Below are 19,540 nucleotides of genomic sequence, written 5' to 3'. Positions count from 1 at the left end.
TTATGTACCGGGATAATGTTGCCCGTTTCCCATGTTGTTGGCTTCTCTTCTGTTCTCCAGATCTTTATTAGAAGCTCAAGGATCTTTGAGTGTAACATCTCGCCACCATTCTTAAGGAGCTCTGCTGGTATGTTATTTAAACCAGGTGCCGTATTATGCTTCAGGCTATTGATTACATTCTTCACATCTATCAGTGTTGGTTCCTCCACTATCAAGTCTGGTGCCTGCATATGTCTCCCTTCAACAGGATTTATTGGGTCATCTCTATTTAACAGCTCGCAGAAATAGTTCTTCCATATCTCCAGTTCTTTGTTCTTCTGTACCGTAATACTTCCATTAACATTTTTCGCTATTCTGCTTCTTGCCTGGTATCCATTCTTTATTTTCCCGATACCCCTATAACCTTCCCTTACCCTACCATTTCTCATGTCTCCGTCCATGTCCTCCAGTTGGCTTATTTAATGCATCTCTCTTCTTTCGTCTGTTTATTCTCGTTGCTGCCATTCTTTTCTCCCTGAAGTTCTCTCCTACTGCCTGATTATTCCTGTTCTGCAAGAATTCTATTCTTGTTTGTTTCCATTCATCCACCATTCTTCTGCAGTCATCATCAAACCAATGTTCATTACCTGTGCTCTCCATATACCAGATGGTTTCCTCAGCTGCTTCTTTAACAATTTGTTCTATATCTCCACATTTTTCCTGGAGTCCTATTTCTTCATCTTCATTTGGCAGATGTTAAACATGAAATCTGTTTCTAATTTCTATCTGCTATTCCGTCCTTCATTGTCTCATCTTTGAGCTTATCAGTGTCAAATTTTCCTCTCCTTTCATCCCTACTGTTCCTTTTCATATTCAACTTGATCTTGACTCTGGCAATCACTAAGTTATGGTCTGAATCACAACCAGCTCCTCGGAAACTATGAACATCCATCAATGAACCTTTGAGTTTGTGTTGTATAAATATGTGATCAATTTGATTTCTTGTAATTCCATCAGGTGAATTCCATGTGTGCTTGTGAATTTCTTTATGGGGAGATATTGTGCCACCTACAACCATCCAATTGGAGTTGGCAAATGAAGTAAGCCTTATTGCATTCTCACTACTAACCTCATGGGCACTCTGTCTTCCAGTTGCTGGGCCAAATACATCTACTTCATGTCCAATCTTAGTATTAAAGTCACCCAATACTACTGATGTAATAATAGCATTGGGTGACTTTAATGAAGATTTGAGTATGTTAGATGTAATTTGGCCATAGCCATGTGAAGACACAGTGCTTTTCAGGAAGTTAATTGCATTCTCAATGGAATAAATGTCAATCTTAGTATTATTTACTGATGTAATAACATTGGGTGACTTTACTGGAATGAAGTGAATTTGGCCCAGCAATGCCAATTGTGAGAATGGAATAATATCTCAATACTATTACTGGCAGTTTAAACCATTTACTCTGTACTCTGATTTTTGCTAATCTTTCACTTAGTGGCGTAAAGCTTTCAACCACTTTATACACTTTATCTGTCAGACAAAAGCCCACGCCACCCCTGTGGATACCACCATCTCTGCCACTATATAAGGCTGTATAACCATCTATCTTAACTCACCATTTCCAGTCCATCTTGTCTCCTGCAGAGAAGTTATATCTACCTAATACTTCTTGACTTCACTGGTCAGTGTTTGAGCATATCCTGCTCTGTATAGACTAAGCACATTCTAAGTACCTAGTTCAAGTGGTGTTTTCCATTTCATTAGTCCATTTCTTGCATTGCCGTCAACACAGGATCCGTCCGCATTAGGTCTGCTGTCAGTTTCTCCTCTTTTACCCGGGCCTGGGACCGGCAACTTAGGTAATACTCCCATGGCAGAGTTGCTCCATAGAGATATGCAATCACTAATGAGATGTCCCAGGTCTTTTATAAAAATATTCGCAAACCAACTGACATCTTTATTCTTTTTATTTATCAACTCGTTTTTCTTATTTCTCCGTCGCATAAGCTGAGCTGGTTTAATGGTGAACCTGGATTAATGATACTCTCATATTTCCCCTGTATACATTTAACATTATGATCAGAAGTCTCATACAAAAATTGTAAACAACAAAAGTTAAATATTAGACGAGTGTTCCACTTTCCATGTCTTGGCTGACTTGTTGGACTGGACGGTTTGTTACTGACGCCATGTTAACTGTAGGGATTTTGTGTGATTTTGCAAGCGATTGTCTGAATATAAGCAGCTCTTGACATTTCCACAAGGAACAAAGCCTCCTTGTCCTTCGTGGAATTACGATTTTGGGGGCTTTATTTACCCACCTCTTTGGTGAGGGGTTTCTGCTGCCTAACTCTCTCTCTCTCTCTCTCTCTCTCTCTCTCTCTCTCTCTCTCTCTCTCTCTCTCTCTCTCTCTCTCTCTTTTTCTCTCTCTCTCCTGGGAAGAACAGAAGTGGGTTTCTTTCAACCAGGGTCTCATAATAGAAAAACGGTGAGGGTATTTTGTATTTTGGTCTGATGGCAGTTTGGTGAAAAAGTAGTGCATTTGAAATAATTCATGCGAACATTCATCAAAGCAAAATATGTCCAAATACGAAATCATATCCGGCATACCCTTGCATAAAGACCATATTGCGAACAGCAGAAGCAAAAAGCATCTGAAAGCTCGTGGTAATACCTTTCTTTAAAGTTGTTCCTGAATATTTTTTCTAATTTTTCACAGAAGCTGTGAATTATAATAGTATATCATACTGGTAAGCACCTGAGAATAGTCTTATCTTTCTACATCCCATCCTGTTTGTCTGTTCCCTGTGGATCCATACTCATTGTCTATTACACTGTATAAGCAGGTTTATATTTGCCGCCTTATAACTTTTAATTATATCCAGGCACATGCACACTTACAGACTACTGTATATCTGTTTATCTACACAAACACACGCACACATATAATATATGCATATGTATGTATGCACATGCATACTACAATCCCTTTCTATATAAGGTGAAAGCAAACCTTCATCTTAACGGAGAAAGGCATATGATTCAAATTAAGTAGGGAATGATGCCATAGGACATGCTTGAATTTTTGGCATGTCCTGCAAGTACTTATTTCTCCTCATCAGGATAGAAAAATCTATTAAAACTCGAACGAAGAGGAAAAAGGTTTCACCCAAATGTGTTGGTTTTATTTATGAAGTTTGAGCACTTCTCATTCATTGGTAAACTCCAAAATTTCTATCTTCGTCGCAAGTGTCTGCAGTTGTGCATTTGAAATCCCTTTTACCCCTGTTCACGATAACTAGCGGCAGCCTGCCATTCAAGCTCTACTGATACATTTCGATGTCAGAGAAAATGCAGGGGATATCTCACGACTGTGGCCGTCACCTATTGTCAGTCGAATGGCCCCCCGTCGGCGCTCCATTCATTGTCAAAGACAATTTCTCACGATAGTTTTCTCTTCGCCGCGCTTTCTATCTTCCCGCTCGGAGGGATTCAAGTTGTCCTGCTAGGAGAAGCACAAAGTTAGTCCTTTGGCAATTCTCTTATATATATATATATATATATATATATATATATATATATATATATATATATATATATATATATATATATATATATATATATATATATATATATATATATATGTATATATATATATATATATATATATATATATATATATATATATATATATATATATATATATATATATATATATATATATATATATATATAAGAGAATTGCCAAAGGACTTTTTTTTTAATTTGTACACACGAGCTTTCTTATAATAATTTTCTGTCTTCACTCCCAATAAAGTAAGTTCCTCTCATAACTTCTCTCCCCTTCGGGTTCAATAAAAATTTATGATTATTTAGAGACGAGTTAGTAAATTGACTTCTTAGCTAAAGCTTAATTTTCCAATTGAGATATAACCGAGATATAACGTTTAAGACATGGTAAAAAAGGTCGTGAAATTAGATCAAGCTTAGCCATAAGAAAGGCTAGATATTCTGTTACGAACACTACAGGTAAGGAGAATGTATCAAGTACAATAGTGAAGGTATGAACATTTGTAGTGATTCAGAACTTACTTGATTAAAACACTGACAGTGTTACCACGCAACCCTCCAATCAGTGATTTAAAGAAAGGTGATAGTTATAAGTTAGCAATAAGTGATATTCGTCGAAACCAGAAAAAAATAAATAACAACGACTGAAAGGTCTGAGCATTTATAATTCTCACAAACTACAATTCCTTCATAATTTCTTTAATTTCACTTGTTCACGGTTAAGTTGAGGCCCTGTTTATGTTTTTTTTATTTTTTTTTTTCAAATACTCTACGAGGTAAATTGTGTGTTGTTGGTCAAAATACTTCAACTCTTTCATCTCGACTACGTGAAAACTATGGGGCTTTCTCACAGTTCCATATTTAGATCCTTATACTTCATCTCCTTTATATTCTGGATCTCTTTATCTTACTGTCCTACTACTCCAACTCCCTCTTTTCACTGTCTTAAGCGCTGAATGGCCACACGTGCCCCTTCAGTGCTTGGCTATACAGCCTCAATTTCATAAAATCAATCAATCGACTGCATGGATATTTAAATCATTTTAGTGGATTCTCATTTATACAATTCTTATCACAGTTCAGGGCCGATTATAGTCAGAAGTAAAAACTCATTTTTCCTATTATTTTTACTCTGATTAAAACAAGCAAAAGTTCTGAGAAAAGAACATATTCATATGGAATCTCTTTTACTGTGGAAGAAAGTTTAGATGAAATTTTACAGTGCATTGTGTCGATTCATGGAAATGGAATCGACTTATTTTCCAAAACGAAAAGTACTGAAAATTGAGGAAAAAATGCAATGACAAAATTCTCTACATCGACATCTCCGTATTTTCTTTACTCAAAATGTTAGATATCGTGCACTGCTTATTTTCTAACTCATAGAGAAGAGTAATTAGTTCCTCTGTCACTTTCATTACGATGTGGTTTCTTCAAACAACAAAAATAACGCTTCGTTGCATAAAAGTCACATGAATCCCAAAAAATTAAATTTAGGGACAGGAATTATTAAGATTAACAATAATTTCTGCTCCTGGTATGCGCTATGGCAAGGGCTTGAGAGCCGTTGTAAATATCAAGAGGGCCTCGTAGATTAAATAGGAAGAGGAGAGAGAGAGAGAGAGAGAGAGAGAGAGAGAGAGAGAGAGAGAGAGAGAGAGAGAGAGAGAGCCAAGCATGCACAGCTTAAAGGGCATTTACTTATGTCATGCTCATAAAAGTAATGATGAAAATGTAGTAAATTATCAGCATCCCATCAGTTGAGATATATATATGCAGTATATATATATATATATATATATATATATATATATATATATATATATATATATATATATATATATATATATATATATATATATATATATATATATATATATATATATATATATATAGAGAGAGAGAGAGAGAGAGAGAGAGAGAGAGAAAGAAACTATATATATATATATATATATATATATATATATATATATATATATATATATATATATATATATATATATATATATGTTATGTGCACTTTTTTATTTGTTATTGCGTGTGCACCACATATGAATGACTCCGTTTCTGTCTGTTGACTTTCACTTGATAGTAACGCAGGGGACTCGGTAAGTTAGGTTGAAATTGTCTATTAATGCTTTCTCTTTTTCAGGAGGGGGTTAAGTGATTTGCCGGGCACGGTTTTTCATATTTATTCTTAACACTAAACTATTTCACATGGCCAGCCACACTGGACTTAGAAATTTCCTTGATGTCAGAGAGGAGAGCGACACAGACCCTACCCAAATGGGGTTCAAGTTAACTCTAATTAAAAATTGATCAGAATGAACTCTGGACCTATGTTGAATAAAACTCCGCCTCTTTGAGGACGTCTAGTCTAATCTTAATGGTTCAATTTCAACTCCCACTTTTGGCAAGGACAAATCAGGTCAATTTTGCTGACCTTTTCATTTATAGTGATTCCTATAGCTCCTCCTTCCTTTCCCACATCTTGGAGGTTTGTTGTGGTTACACTTCAATTTACTTGGTCTCATGGCTCATCATTTTAAATTATAAACATCGTCTCTCTCTCTCTCTCTCTCTCTCTCTCTCTCTCTCTCTCTCTCTCTCTCTCTCTCTCTCTCTCTCTCTCTCTCTCTCATAATCCCGATCAGTGAATTTCATACTTATTCACTGTAGAAATATTTTTAAATTCACTGCATAACATCACTTGGCCACATACCTACATTGACTACAATGTAAAAGCATTACAAAAATTAACTCTAAGCCAACCAACTAAGGTAAACCCAGTAATAATAATGTAATGCAAATAAATGAATAAAGTAGTCATGTAAGCAGGTGCATGGAAATAAAATTATATGAATGCCTATAATATACATTCAAAGAAAAACTTGACTATAGTCAATTACTCTAATGTCAATAATTTCCATTAAAAAGCAATAAATGCAAGAAAATTATGGTAAAGTAAATATATCAAATGCCTATTACTCTGTTTATTATAAATCATGATAATTTGGCAAAAAGTCACACATCATAACCATAACTGATTGTTATTAAAATAAATCATAATTTGTAAAATAAAAAAAATCAATCATCAAATGTTCAAGTGGCAAGTCAATGGTAAACGCTATTACCCTCTAGGAAGGATTCTGTCCATCATGTCCTTGATTATGTTTCTATGAGCAGTTGCTCCATCATTTCTGTTTGATGGATTCTAGCAATTTCTGATGAAGCAATTTCTGATGAAACAATAATCCATCTATCAACTGAAACTCTGAATTTTCCTCACCTTGCAAGAGGTTACCAATTACTTCCCTTATTCTCGAATCCTTTTGTTGTTCCTGACGAACTTTGTCTAAATCTAGGTCTGTGATTTGACAACTGAAGGCGAAATTATGAGTGGTAATTTGTTTCTCATTCTCTTCTTGTGATCTAGATAAGGCGTCAGCTAATGTGTTATATCTACCAGGTAGGCTATGTATCTAAATTCTGGGGCAAATTCTAATACGCTAACGAACCATCTATTGAACTTCATATTGTTGGTAAAAGCCCTTTTCTTGAAAAAGATCACAAATGGGTTTATGATCTGTAAGAACATTAATTTTATGTCCTAGCAAAATGTGTCTAAATTTCTGTAATCCCCAGACTAATGCTAAACATTCCCTTTCTGTTGTACTGTAATTTCTTTCAGCTGCATTCAAAACTCTACTGGCATAGTATACAGTCCTCATCCTTGTTTTATCCTTTGCATCAAGACGGCACCTAGTCCTGTACTTGAAGCATCACAGGATAAGTAGAATTCCTTCTCGAAGTCTGGATAAACTAGGATAGGATCTGTTATCAACATATCCTTTAGTGTTTTGAACGCTGTTTCCTGTTCATCTTTCCACTCATAGTTAGCATCTTTCCTAGTTAACTCAGTTAATGGTTTTGCTATGGTAGCAAATCCTTTTATGAATGGTCGATAATATCCTACCATACCTAGGAATCTTCTTAGTGCCTTCAAATTTCTTAGGGCTGGATAGTCCACAATAGCCTTAATCTTTCCTTCTTGCATTTTCAAACCATGTTCACTGATAACATGTCCTAGATATTCTAGAGATTCCTTCATGAGCTGACATTTCCTAATTTTTACCTTTAAACCGGCCTTTCTGAGCCTATCTAGTACTAATTCTATTGTCTTGAAATGACTCTCTACATCCTTACTAGCAATTATTACATCAAAAGATAAACCGATACGTCTTCAACATCTCCTAAGATTTGCAGCATTAAACGTACAAACGTTAAAGGAGCCGAAGTAAGACCAAACAGCATTACCTCGAATTGCAAATGTTCTTTGTGAGTACTGAATGCCGTGAGATGCTTGGATTCTTCATCGAGAGGAACTTGCCAATATCCACTTAGTAGATCGAGGCTAGAAAAACCTTGGCACCTCCTAATTGAGCTAACATGTCATTAATGACTGGTATTGGCATTCGATCAGGGATGGTGTGGGAATTCAATTTCCGGTAATCAATTACCGTCCTCCATGTACCGTCTTTCTTTGGAACTAGCAGTAAAGGTGAATTATAAGGTTACTTAGAAGGAATTACGACTCCATCTTCCTTCATCTCTTCAACAATCTCGTCTACGATGGGTCTTTGACTTATTGGAAGTTTGTAGTTAGGTATATAAAAGGGTCTAGCACCTTCTTCTATGACTATTTTGTGCTGCAGGACATCTGTCCTTCCTAACTTATCTCCTGTTACTGCTAAAACAGTCCTATACTTCTCTAATATCTCTATTAACCTGTCCCTACAATGAGGAAAATCTGTATTATTTACTTCCCCTTCTAATTTAACTCTTGTGTCAGCTACAGAGACAAATGCTTTTTCACTTATGGTTAGTAGAGGGTTAGTAATCACAATTCCCTTACAGAATTCTATGCCGGCATGCAATTCTAGTCTCTTGTCAGAATAATTATACACATAAGTCGTGCAATTTCCACCATTAAGTCTTACTAGGGAATTGTCCATTTTCATAAAGTCTGGTAAGTCTTCATTAACTAATAACACATCTGCATCACCTAGGTTTTTATCTGTTACAATTCTAAGACAAACCTTTGTCAGACCGTATGGATGCAGTATAACGCTATTGTTTAATTTGAGTTTTACAAGATTATCATCGGCAGTACTAACTAAGCAGATTTCTTCTGCATTCTGTACATCGGCAGTGTAACAGACATCAGTATCATCTGAACTTTCATCTTGTGGTATCACAGAACCTATCTCTGTCATTTTTAGGTTGCCTAACAGCAACACCTCATTGAGATACTTCTCTTTCGTATCTTCTCCTATTATTAGGTGACTACCTTCTATTAGCGTGTCAGGATCGTCAGGTTGGGAAAAAGAACTAAGTTCTTCAGAGGTATCTACTTGTTGTGCACTTAAGTCATCAGGTTCATACATGCTATCTGAGAATTCCTCCTGAGTGGCTTCTAGGCTTTGAAAAGCAGTTTTAATATTTTCTCCTATTTCTTCTATCATTGAATTTCTACACACTGTCCTACCCGGGTTAGCATTAAATTCCATTTCTATCTGTTGGATGTCTACTTCTTCAGATGAGGCTGTCTCAGGTAAAGTGATCAAGTTTATCTGAAACTGTTCCTCTTCTTCAAGAGAGCAAACATTTCCTCTATCAATTTCCTTGATAGTGATTCTTCCATTGCTACAATCTAGTGCAATTCCACATCTTTTCATAGCCTGGAAGGAAAATAGAGCTTGAGATGGAAAATATTTCTCTTCTAACACCACAAACTCTTCCCTGTATTTCTTATTTAGAAATTCTATCTCTAAATTGACATTGCCTATAGCCCTTATTTGCTTTCCAGCGATCCCCTTTATGGTCCTATAGGATTTTCTCATTTGGGAAAGCTCACAACCTATATGTTCTGTTAAAGTGCCTTTATCTATGATACTTACAGTACTGCCTGTATCCAACAATATGGAACTCAGTACACCTTCTAAGTGTACTTGTATGATAGGCAACTCTTTCCTGACACGTATTAAAATTCTTTTACAGAAAACACTATTTCATTACTTCGAGTAATGTCTGTTGGGGATACATCCTTATTCAATGTCACTATTTCTTTCTGTAAGGATGGACCTTTCTGCTGCGCCCTCTGTGATTGTCACTGAGAATCCCCTTGATTTGGTTTACTGGGGGAGGTATTCTGATTATTAGGCTGAGTATTGTGGTTATTTTGAGACCCCTGAGAATTTCCCTGTCTGTTGTACCAACAGTTCTGGATTAAATGTCCTATCTTATTGCAATTCGAACACCATTTGTTTCTTCTACAATTCTGTGTTGTATGGTTGTTATAACCACAATTTCCACAATTTAATCTCTGCCTATTTGACTGTGGCCTATTATTCCCTGAATTTTGGCCTTAACTAGCTCCCCTCTGTCCAGGAGTCCTGTTATTTCCACTGTTATTTCCATTAGTTCCAGTGGTATTCCCATTGTTACCTCTATTTGGCGGCCTACCTTGATTGTTTCTGTTTGATTGATTAAATCTCTATTGTTGTTCCCACCGTTTCTATCAAACGAATTTCTGTTTCCCTGATGCCTATACCTAGCTTGCCCTGATTGGTTTCTACTGGACTGATTGCTATTATTTCTTGGTTTCCACTAGCTACGGTTCCCGTAAAATCTGCACTACTACTTGATGAATTCTGTTTTAATTTCCTTTCTATGTACATCAAGGTTTGTACAATTCCATCATTTGGCTTCCTATCGCAGTACTTCTTTAAGGCTACTCTTTCTTCCTTACCCAAGGCATCATAGATTGTTCCTAATGACATATATCTAAGTACCTTTGATATACTAGCTAAATCTTTTTCATCATCATCAAATTCATCCTTCCTTCCAACAACAATTCCTACAGCTTTCATATCTGTCGTCACTCTATCTATAGCTTCTTTTACTCTAGTGGCTAAAACTAAGTGATTACCCTCATATTTCTGATGATGGAAAGTTCCTATGTTGTACCATGGATCTTTTTGTGCTTCTGGTTGCCAAAACTGTAAGCACTGTTCCTTGAATTCGTTAAACAGAGTAAGTTTTCCTAAAAAGTACTGAATGAAGAACTGTATGTGCATCACCATGTTCCATACTAACATACAAGAGTGCTTCATCTATTTTCTTTCTCTCATCTGTGATACCAGCAGCTGAAATTCTGCTTTCTGTGTCTGCCAACCATCGATTTACACCATATTCTTCTAGTCTACTTTTATCTACATTACTTGGGTCTACCGTTCCACAAAATCTAGTGGCTTGGGTGATTATTGCAGCTTGCGCCATGTTGTAATTTCTAGGTACAATGGAAGTTATTGGGTTAGTGGTTACAACTGAAGGGTTAGGCGCACTCGGTAAACTAAGTGGGGGACCCTGACTATGAGAACGTCTGGGTCTAGTATTACTAGGATCAATTTGTCTAGAAAGTCGTTCAGGTACAGGTCTTAGGTTATATTGAGTCTGGTCTTCGCCTCTTGTCTGTTGCAGTCGGGAAATTACTTCATCCAAAGAGTCATTCATATTAACTCATAAAATATTCAATGATTCCAAGAATGAAAAATTGAATAAAAAAAAATAAATTTGAGAAGCAGGTACTTACTTCAGTTTCATGTTTGCCTAAATTGAGTGTCTATATTCCACTTCAAAAAATTCAAATTTTTCCTAACTCATTCCTTCATAGGACTCTCTCAAATCTGAAAAAGTCTGATATTAGTATTTATGTATACAATTGTTTGGGTTCCACTGCAAAATGCTGCATAAGTGTATAACAATAACTCAAAAATTTATTATGATAGAATAATTTAAACAGAATTGTCTCTATTCACCAAGTGAACAAAAATTTCTATTTCGTAAAAAAAAGTTACTAAATATGAAAAAAAAGTTATTTCCTTCGTACAACAATAAGGAAATATTGTTCAGAATATTATTCAAAAGAAAAATAATTTACTTAAATTATTTATTTAAAAAAAATTATTTGCGCACTGCAGGAAAAATAATTATATAAAAATTTCACGCACACAAAAAATTTAATTAATTCACAGAGAAAAAAATTCTCTTGATAATTCCCCGATACTAGGAATGAATGTTTACTATTCAATTAGCTTCGTGTCGCCTTGCACTTGAAGATCGCGCTGATTGCAGTGAGCGCAATTTGTCGTTAGCATCCAGCGATAATTCGGCACAGCTCGGCCTACTTCCAGTCTGTTACTAGCTGAATTTGTCGAAGAAAAAATTTTAATCCCTTCCAAATTGTTGATTGAAATATACCAGTCACCCGTGTCTCTTCTCCTGTTGATTGAAGACGCGGTTATCAACGCGTTGACTTCTAAACTGTATCGCCGTTCCGAATTGCTTCACTATCGTCCGTCGCCGTCTTCCGCTCTCGTTCGTCGCCGTCGTCGTCACTGCTCTGCTACCGCTACCTTTCGCTAAATCTCCCTTTTAGCGACCAAAAATTGTGGGAATTTCGTGTAATTAAGTCCGTACACGATAGAAAAGTTCACTGAACTGACGTAGATATTAGCGACTTTCATACGTCCGCCAACACTGTTTGTTTTCGTCTTCTCCACTGCTTTGATCGGCGAAGTTTAGGGTGAGTTGCCGATTCTTTCTTTAAATTTCGTTTTTCTTATAAAAATCACCGCTGTTCTATGCCGTGATTATTACTATTGTTCTTATTATGTTCAAATATATATATATTAAACTGAATTTCTTGTTGATCTTATGCGAACGTTCGGAAATTTCAAACTAGGCAGAGATTTACTGCTGTCAATTTTTCACTCCGATCGACGCAAAGAGTTTCGCTGGTTCATGGAATATTTCATTCTGCTTTGTTTCCCTTCTGCTACAGTGTTGATGTTTCTAGTTGATGAAGACCGTCTTGAATTTATTTGCGCTGTTAAATTGAGAGTTAGTTTTAGCGCAGTCACTACTCACTCTCGGTAAATTTCTCTAGGGCTGTGAACTTTATTGTTTTTCAAATGTGCGCTGGGCGAAATCCTCCGATATTGCCACCATTTTATATGTTATGCGGTTCACTTTTTATTTGTTATTGCGTGTGCACCACATATGAATGACTCCGTTTCTGTCTGTTGACTTTCACTTGATAGTAACACAGGGGACTCGGTAAGTTAGGTTGAAATTGTCTATTAATGCTTTCTCTTTTTCAGGAGGGGTTAAGTGATTCGCCGGGCACGGTTTTTCATATTTATTCTTAACACTAAACTATTTCACACGGCCAGCCACACTGGACTTAGAAATTTCCTTGATGTCAGAGAGGAGAGCGACACAGACCCTACCCAAATGGGGTTCAAGTTAACTCTAATTAAAAATTGATCAGAATGAACTCTGGACCTATGTTGAATAAAACTCCGCCTCTTTGAGGACGACTAGTCTAATCTTAATGGTTCAATTTCAACTCCCACTTTTGGCAAGGACAAATCAGGTCAATTTTGCTGACCTTTTCATTTATAGTGATTCCTATAGCTCCTCCTTCCTTTCCCACATCTTGGAGGTTTGTTGTGGTTACACTTCAATTTACTTGGTCTCATGGCTCATCATTTTAAATTATAAACATCCTCTCTCTCTCTCTCTCTCTCTCTCTCTCTCTCTCTCTCTCTCTCTCTCTCTCTCTCTCTCTCTCAATCATCTCAGTGAATTTCATACTTATTCACTGTGAAATAAATTCACTGCATAACATATATATATATATATATATATATATATATATATATATATAATATATCATATTATTATATATATATATATATAATATATATATATATATATAAATTATATACTATATATATATATATATATATATATATATATATATATATATATATATAATATATATATATATATATATATATATATATATATATATATATATATATATATATATTATATATATATATATATATATATATATGATATATATATATATATATATATATATATATATATATTTATTTATATATTCCTTCCTTCTACCACTTTCTTTTGCACTAAATGTAAAGTAAAAGGATTACATAATTAAATAAGGCAAATTTAATATGATTCACTGTGCGAAATTTGCCCCAAAAAACCTCTCCCACTGCCTTTTTTATGGAGGGGAACCCCTTTATATCTCTTCTTGTCCAACGTGCTGTCGATAATCTCTTAAGTCCAGGTGCGGATCCCTGCCAAGAGCTAACAATCGTTTAATGCAGGTCAGCTGGTGGGCGGACCATGTGCATTCGGCCATTTTGAATTTGAAACCAAGCAGCCTACAGTTCCCATGTGGGCAGAGTGACCACAGTGCCATCCAGTAAGAAAAGCTGTAGCTTCCGAAGCTATAAAAGAGTCCTGGACGAGACGCCCTCCCTCAGAATTGTCGGTGGTGCCACAGACTCCAGAGCTCTATCCACTGCCTATTTCAAACATGCGGCTGGCAGTAAAAAGTAACTTTTGATGTGATTTAATTCCCTCCTTCGCTGGCCCTCATAAGAAGAACTTCAGCTCCTAAAAGAGGAAGGTAAAGTACCAGGATTTAAGGTTCTTCATCAGTCACGTTCCCTGTTATTCTCCAACTGTGTTTCATTTCCTTTCATAGTGCGGTATAATTACAGTGAGACCTGTATTGCTTATATTTTGTGCTGTTTAATTTGCAAATCATTTACGAAGATTAACCTAATCGCTTCATGTTCGAGTCACGGGAATCGAGTTCAGTCTAGGCATCTTCCATGCAATTCGTTGATTCCCTTATTACAGTTTTAGTCCCAGTTAAGTAACCATAAGTGTTCGATTGCAGGATATGACTTCCCATCTGTGGAACTGTGCCACTTCGTGTTCGTAGCTGCCCTCGCTGCTTCTTTATCAACAACTTTGAAGAGGGATCCCAAATCTGCCTCCTCCAGGAAATTCCTTCATGTGTTTTCGCCATTACCCCAGAATTAGGCTATCGTTCTTTTGGTGTGTTTTCTTTTGTAAATATAGTGAATTAAGTTAAACCCCAAAGTTTATCTAACCACTTCCCCCTTGAATTAGCCTCCCAGGCATATTTGTTGTTTGTAGTTTTAGCTGTCCCCAAAGCCAGAGTCCAGATTTTTGTGGTAATTAAGGTAAGTTGTGTATCATCCTAGTATACCCCATCGATCTAGCAAGACCCCAGCTTTAAAATTACAAAACTGTCGATCTTATGCCGAGTATGCAATGGATTTTATCAGCAGAATAGCAACTGCTAAGCTGGTCAGCATAATTAGAAACGAACCTTCTTAATTAGCGTAAATTCCCCTATAAGCTCACAAGTGATCCATTTCCAGAGTAAGTATCGTGTTATTATGTTTATTTTTTGTTAGGCACGAAAAAAATCTTGGCTGGAATAGAGTTAGGAATTGTTAGAAAACGTGCATCCATCCCATTTATAAAGAAGAGAGAGTTACTAACCTTTACACAAGATTTTGTGCTATCACATGTTAGCTGCATTTTCTAAAAGTAGGACGATAGGGCGTGACACTCAGTGAAGAGTTACTAAAAGGAACAGCGTCCTTATTGCTTCGTCCATTTGATAAGGACAATTTGAAAGTCTCGAAATACTAGGTAGGCACACGTTACAGCCATGTGGGCTAACCCAGTCCAGCAATTTTTGTATCGCTGGGGATAGGATATTTTTACTCTCTCTCTCTCTCTCTCTCTCTCTCTCTCTCTCTCTCTCTCTCTCTCTCTCTCTCTCTCTCTCTCAGAGGCTAGGAATTCCCTAGGCAAAGATATTATTCTTCCTTATTGAATAAATCTCATAAAACCGTAAAAATTTGTTCAGGCCATGCGAGCCGAAAATCATGGTTAGTACTCGCATTTGTTTAAATTTCCTATAAAAGAAACGCGCATGGTAGATCTCTTTCCATTCAGTCTTTCCCGTAAACAAACCGCGAGAAAAAAGGAAGCACCCATTCATTCATTCCCCAGAAGTGAGGAAAATCTTCCGAAATTTATCGGTCGCATTAAAATTTGCGCAAAGCTTCACTCAGCCAGGTATCAGCTAAGCCGAGACTGCGTTGTATTTGTTTGCTGTATTTGTTTGTTGTTTTTCTTCACGTGCAGAACTGTTCCCTGTCCCATAGGATCGCTAAAGTAAAGAAAACCAGGTCTCTAGAATAAAGCAAATATTTTCTTTTCCTTTTCCCTTAAGCACGTGAAAAATCGTTGAAAGAAATTTGACCGTGCATGGTAAACTAAGGATTTCTTTTGTGTGTACTCGTCATATTCTACAGAGTTTTAATTTCGTGCTTTTGAAATAAGCACATTCTTTTCGCGTCGCATTTTATGCATATCTTATCTCTCTCTCTCTCTCTCTCTCTCTCTCTCTCTCTCTCTCTCTCTCTCTCTCTCTCTCTCTTTTTATCACATGTAGTTGCGTATATTTAAAGTAACTTTTCCTATTTGCCTAGAGCAATAAAATTTTATATTATTTGCTGAGCTGCCAGCGTAATGATTCATTCATGCATTTAATTGCGTATATTTCTTGAAGTATCGCTTCCTCTTTTGCCCAGAACAAGTTTATAACATTTGCTGTGGCGCCAGCATAAGCATATATTCAGGCACTGTGACTATTTATGTGAGCAAGGAAATTTAAATGCATATTAAGCGTTATTTTAATTCCGCCAGCTCTGACAATTATCTGCAAATCATTATTTAAGGCCTGTGTTCAATAAATAAAATTCAAGTCCTTTTTGAGACTTACGGGATTGATTATTCCAGTTCATTAGAACAACCTTAAGTCTTCTTAGACATAATGAATTAGATCATTTGAACAACTTTGAGTCTTACGAGACCCCCAATCGCTCATTAGCACAAATAAGTTCTCAGGAACGCCTTAATTTCACGCTACAGCCGGCCAAGTCCGTGCGTGACAAAATCTAGTTACGTCTTTCGAGACACATATTAAAATTTGTTCACCATGAACAACCAAGCCTTATTTAGACATATTAAATTTTAACTAAGTCTTTTCAGACATACTGATTATTTGTCTCATTCAGACATATCAATTTTCATTCATCCTGAACGATTGAGTGTTTCAGATTCGTCTTATCCAGACATATCAATTCTAACAGTCTTTTTCAGAAATCCTGAGTTTTGTCTTATTCAGACATATTAATTCTCGTTCATTCTAAGCAATTGGGTGTTTCAGACACCTGAAATTAAGTCTTTTCAGACAATTTAAGTCTCTCCAGACATACTGAGCCTGTTCACTCGAACAGCCCCGAGTCTTCTCAGACATATTTGATTCCCTAACGGGTCAAGCCCATATAAGCATTATTTCAAGATTGTTATAACCCTGATAAAGAGAGACATTACTATTTTTCCTATTTTGTAACGCTGGTGGGAGCCCGGTCAAAAAGAAGGAAGGATGAAGAAGAAAAACAAGAAGGGCAGCTAGATCACGGCAATAACTCTAGGTGTAGTATATTAGGATGTAAACCTGTACCATAGGGAAGGGACAATAAACATGTGAGTACTTTACACGAAGTGTGTATTTAATCCACCTTAAGCCCACGAAAGTCTTAAGTTATGACAAGGGCGACGAGGATGGGATTCGTGGATGAAATGCCTTCCTTTACTACTACCTACACGCAGGTAGCCTAAGTTTACTGAAACTCAGTGTTGGTGATTGAGGAAATCTGCAGTAATGCTTAGCCTAATGTTTAACTGAACATTGGCATTCCTAATGTTAATTGCCCGGTTGATTTCAAGTGTTTACTTTTAGTAATTGCCTGCTTAGCCTAAGGGTAGCCTATGAATATGGCAGACCGTTTCCCGAAGTTTGTGCCTGAGTCACAGTCCTTAGATAACTGGTTGGAATTAATGACTGTTGCTTTCCGAGCTCAAGAGATCACGAATGAATCTCGTCAAGTAAGCTTGATCTTAACTCACATTCCAACTCAATATTTTGATGATATTGTTGCTTTGATTGCTCCTGGGTCGGCGTTAGCCCTCTCCCTGGCCGAAGTGAAAACTAACCTGAAGCTACTGTATAAGGCTAAGAAGACAATTGTCAAACATTTGGCTGAATTCCAAGACAGAAATAAACTAAAAGAAGAAACATAATTTATTCTTCAAGGATTTGAATAAGTTAGCTGAACTTTGTGACTTTGGAAACAAGGAAGAATTTCTTAAATACAAACTGTTCCTTGCTGCTCATAGTGAACCATATTTCACTGTCAAGTTATCAGATTTGATTACCACACTAATACAGTAGGGGATTTACTGGCCATCTTATCCAATCTATAAGCAGCATATCAGGAGCAGGAGATTCAAAGTGTTAATAGGCTAAGAAGAGAAAAATGTAAGGTCTGTGGCCGGATGAACCATTCGGAATGGGACTGTCGTCTGAGAAATGCTACTTGTTACGAGTGTGGCAAGCCTGGCCATGTAGCATCAGTGTGCAAGCGCAAAGTGAAGAGCAACTCCAATGACAGGGTGTTCAGTGGCCAAGCATCATCACCAGTAAAGAAAGAGGCAAGAGTGCCGCAAGTGACAAAACCCCATTTGAAGAAGACTCATGAAGTTATAATCCAAGAAGAGGAATCCAGTGATGAAGAGTCACTTGATTTAAATTGTATAGTAAACAAAAGTTCTGTTCAACCTTATGTTGTTAGTTGTCAATTGAATCAAAAGCCATTTTTATTTGAGATTGACACCGGTTCAGCTATTTCTACATTGAAGTATGATGATTTTGAGAAGTTAAATTGTACATTACTGAACTGTAGAACTAAATTGCAGGGTTATAACCAAGTGCCAATTAAAGTATTTGGGAAGGTCAAAGTTTCAAATTTTCAGTACAAACAACAAAATCATTCAGACATTGAATTCATAGTTGTTGGGTCAGACTCTCCAAATAATTTGATTGGTAGGAATTTAATTGATAAATGCAATATAATTAATGTCCATCAGTTAAATGTAGAAGATTTTGTGGAAGACTATAATGTAGATAGTTTGAAACCTATTAAGAACTGTCAAGCTCGATTGTATCCTAAAGTTGGTCATGTTCCTGTTTTTCAGAAGGCCCGCACGGTGCCACTGACGTTACGCAGTGAGGTTGAGAGTGCACTGCAAGAGCTAGAAAATAATAAGATTATAGAAAGAGTAGAATTTTCAGAGTATGCCTCACCTATTGTTACTGTCAGGAAGCAGAATGGGTCCCTTAGGGTTTGTGGGGATTTTCGTAAAATAAACGAAATCCTTCATGAATCTAAATTCCCATTACCTAATATGTCAGAATTAATTTCCAATGTGTCTGGGCATAAGTATTATACCAGACTTGATCACAAGAATGCTTATCTGCAAATGGAAGTCGCTCCAGAAGGCCGTAAATATCTGGTAATTAACACACATTTGGGTCTATATAGATATATATATGGTTACCATTTGGCATCCATTCTGCTCCTGCAATATTTCAGAAGTTCATTTCCCAATTATTAGCTTCTTATGATTATGTTTATCCATATCTTGATGATATTGTTATAGGTGGAGACTCACTAGCTGAACATGATAAACGTGTAAGAGATGTTCTTAGGACTTTGCATGACGCCAACATTCAACTGAATGTGCAGAAATTTGTGTTCAGGGTAACTTCTGTCAAGTACTTACGTGTTAAGCTCTCTAGAGAGGGATATGAGCCAGATGAAGAAAAAGTTAAAGCCATAGTTGATGCTCCAATTCTTCACACTGTCACTCAGCTCAAGTCATTTCTGGGTCTTATTTCATTTTATCATTCATTCATTAAGAATTTTACTACTATTACCTCACCTCTGTATGATCTGACTAAAAAGGGTGTTGGTTTTACATGGTCCAAAGCAGCTAATAATGCCTTTGTCACCTTAAAAACAGCTGTAGCTTCTCATGTGTCACTTAATGAATTGGATACACTTGCTAAATTAGTAGTGGAG

General features: G+C 36.5%; 1 protein-coding gene across 1 annotated transcript in view; it reads right to left on the bottom strand.

The window, feature by feature from the left end:
- LOC136851712 (uncharacterized) overlaps positions 1 to 440 on the bottom strand; it is a 28,090-nt gene extending 27,650 nt beyond the window's left edge. The window contains exon 1 of the mRNA XM_067126058.1: positions 1 to 440. This exon is cut by the window's left edge and continues 184 nt beyond it. Within this exon, the coding sequence (XP_066982159.1) occupies positions 1 to 440 (440 nt within the window).
- Between the last annotated feature and the right edge of the window lie 19,100 nt (positions 441 to 19,540).

The sequence above is a fragment of the Macrobrachium rosenbergii genome, chromosome 24 (genome assembly GCF_040412425.1).
Source record: "Macrobrachium rosenbergii isolate ZJJX-2024 chromosome 24, ASM4041242v1, whole genome shotgun sequence".
NCBI classification, from domain to species: Eukaryota; Metazoa; Arthropoda; class Malacostraca; order Decapoda; family Palaemonidae; genus Macrobrachium; species Macrobrachium rosenbergii.
This window is presented reverse-complemented; position numbering and strand designations above follow the sequence as displayed.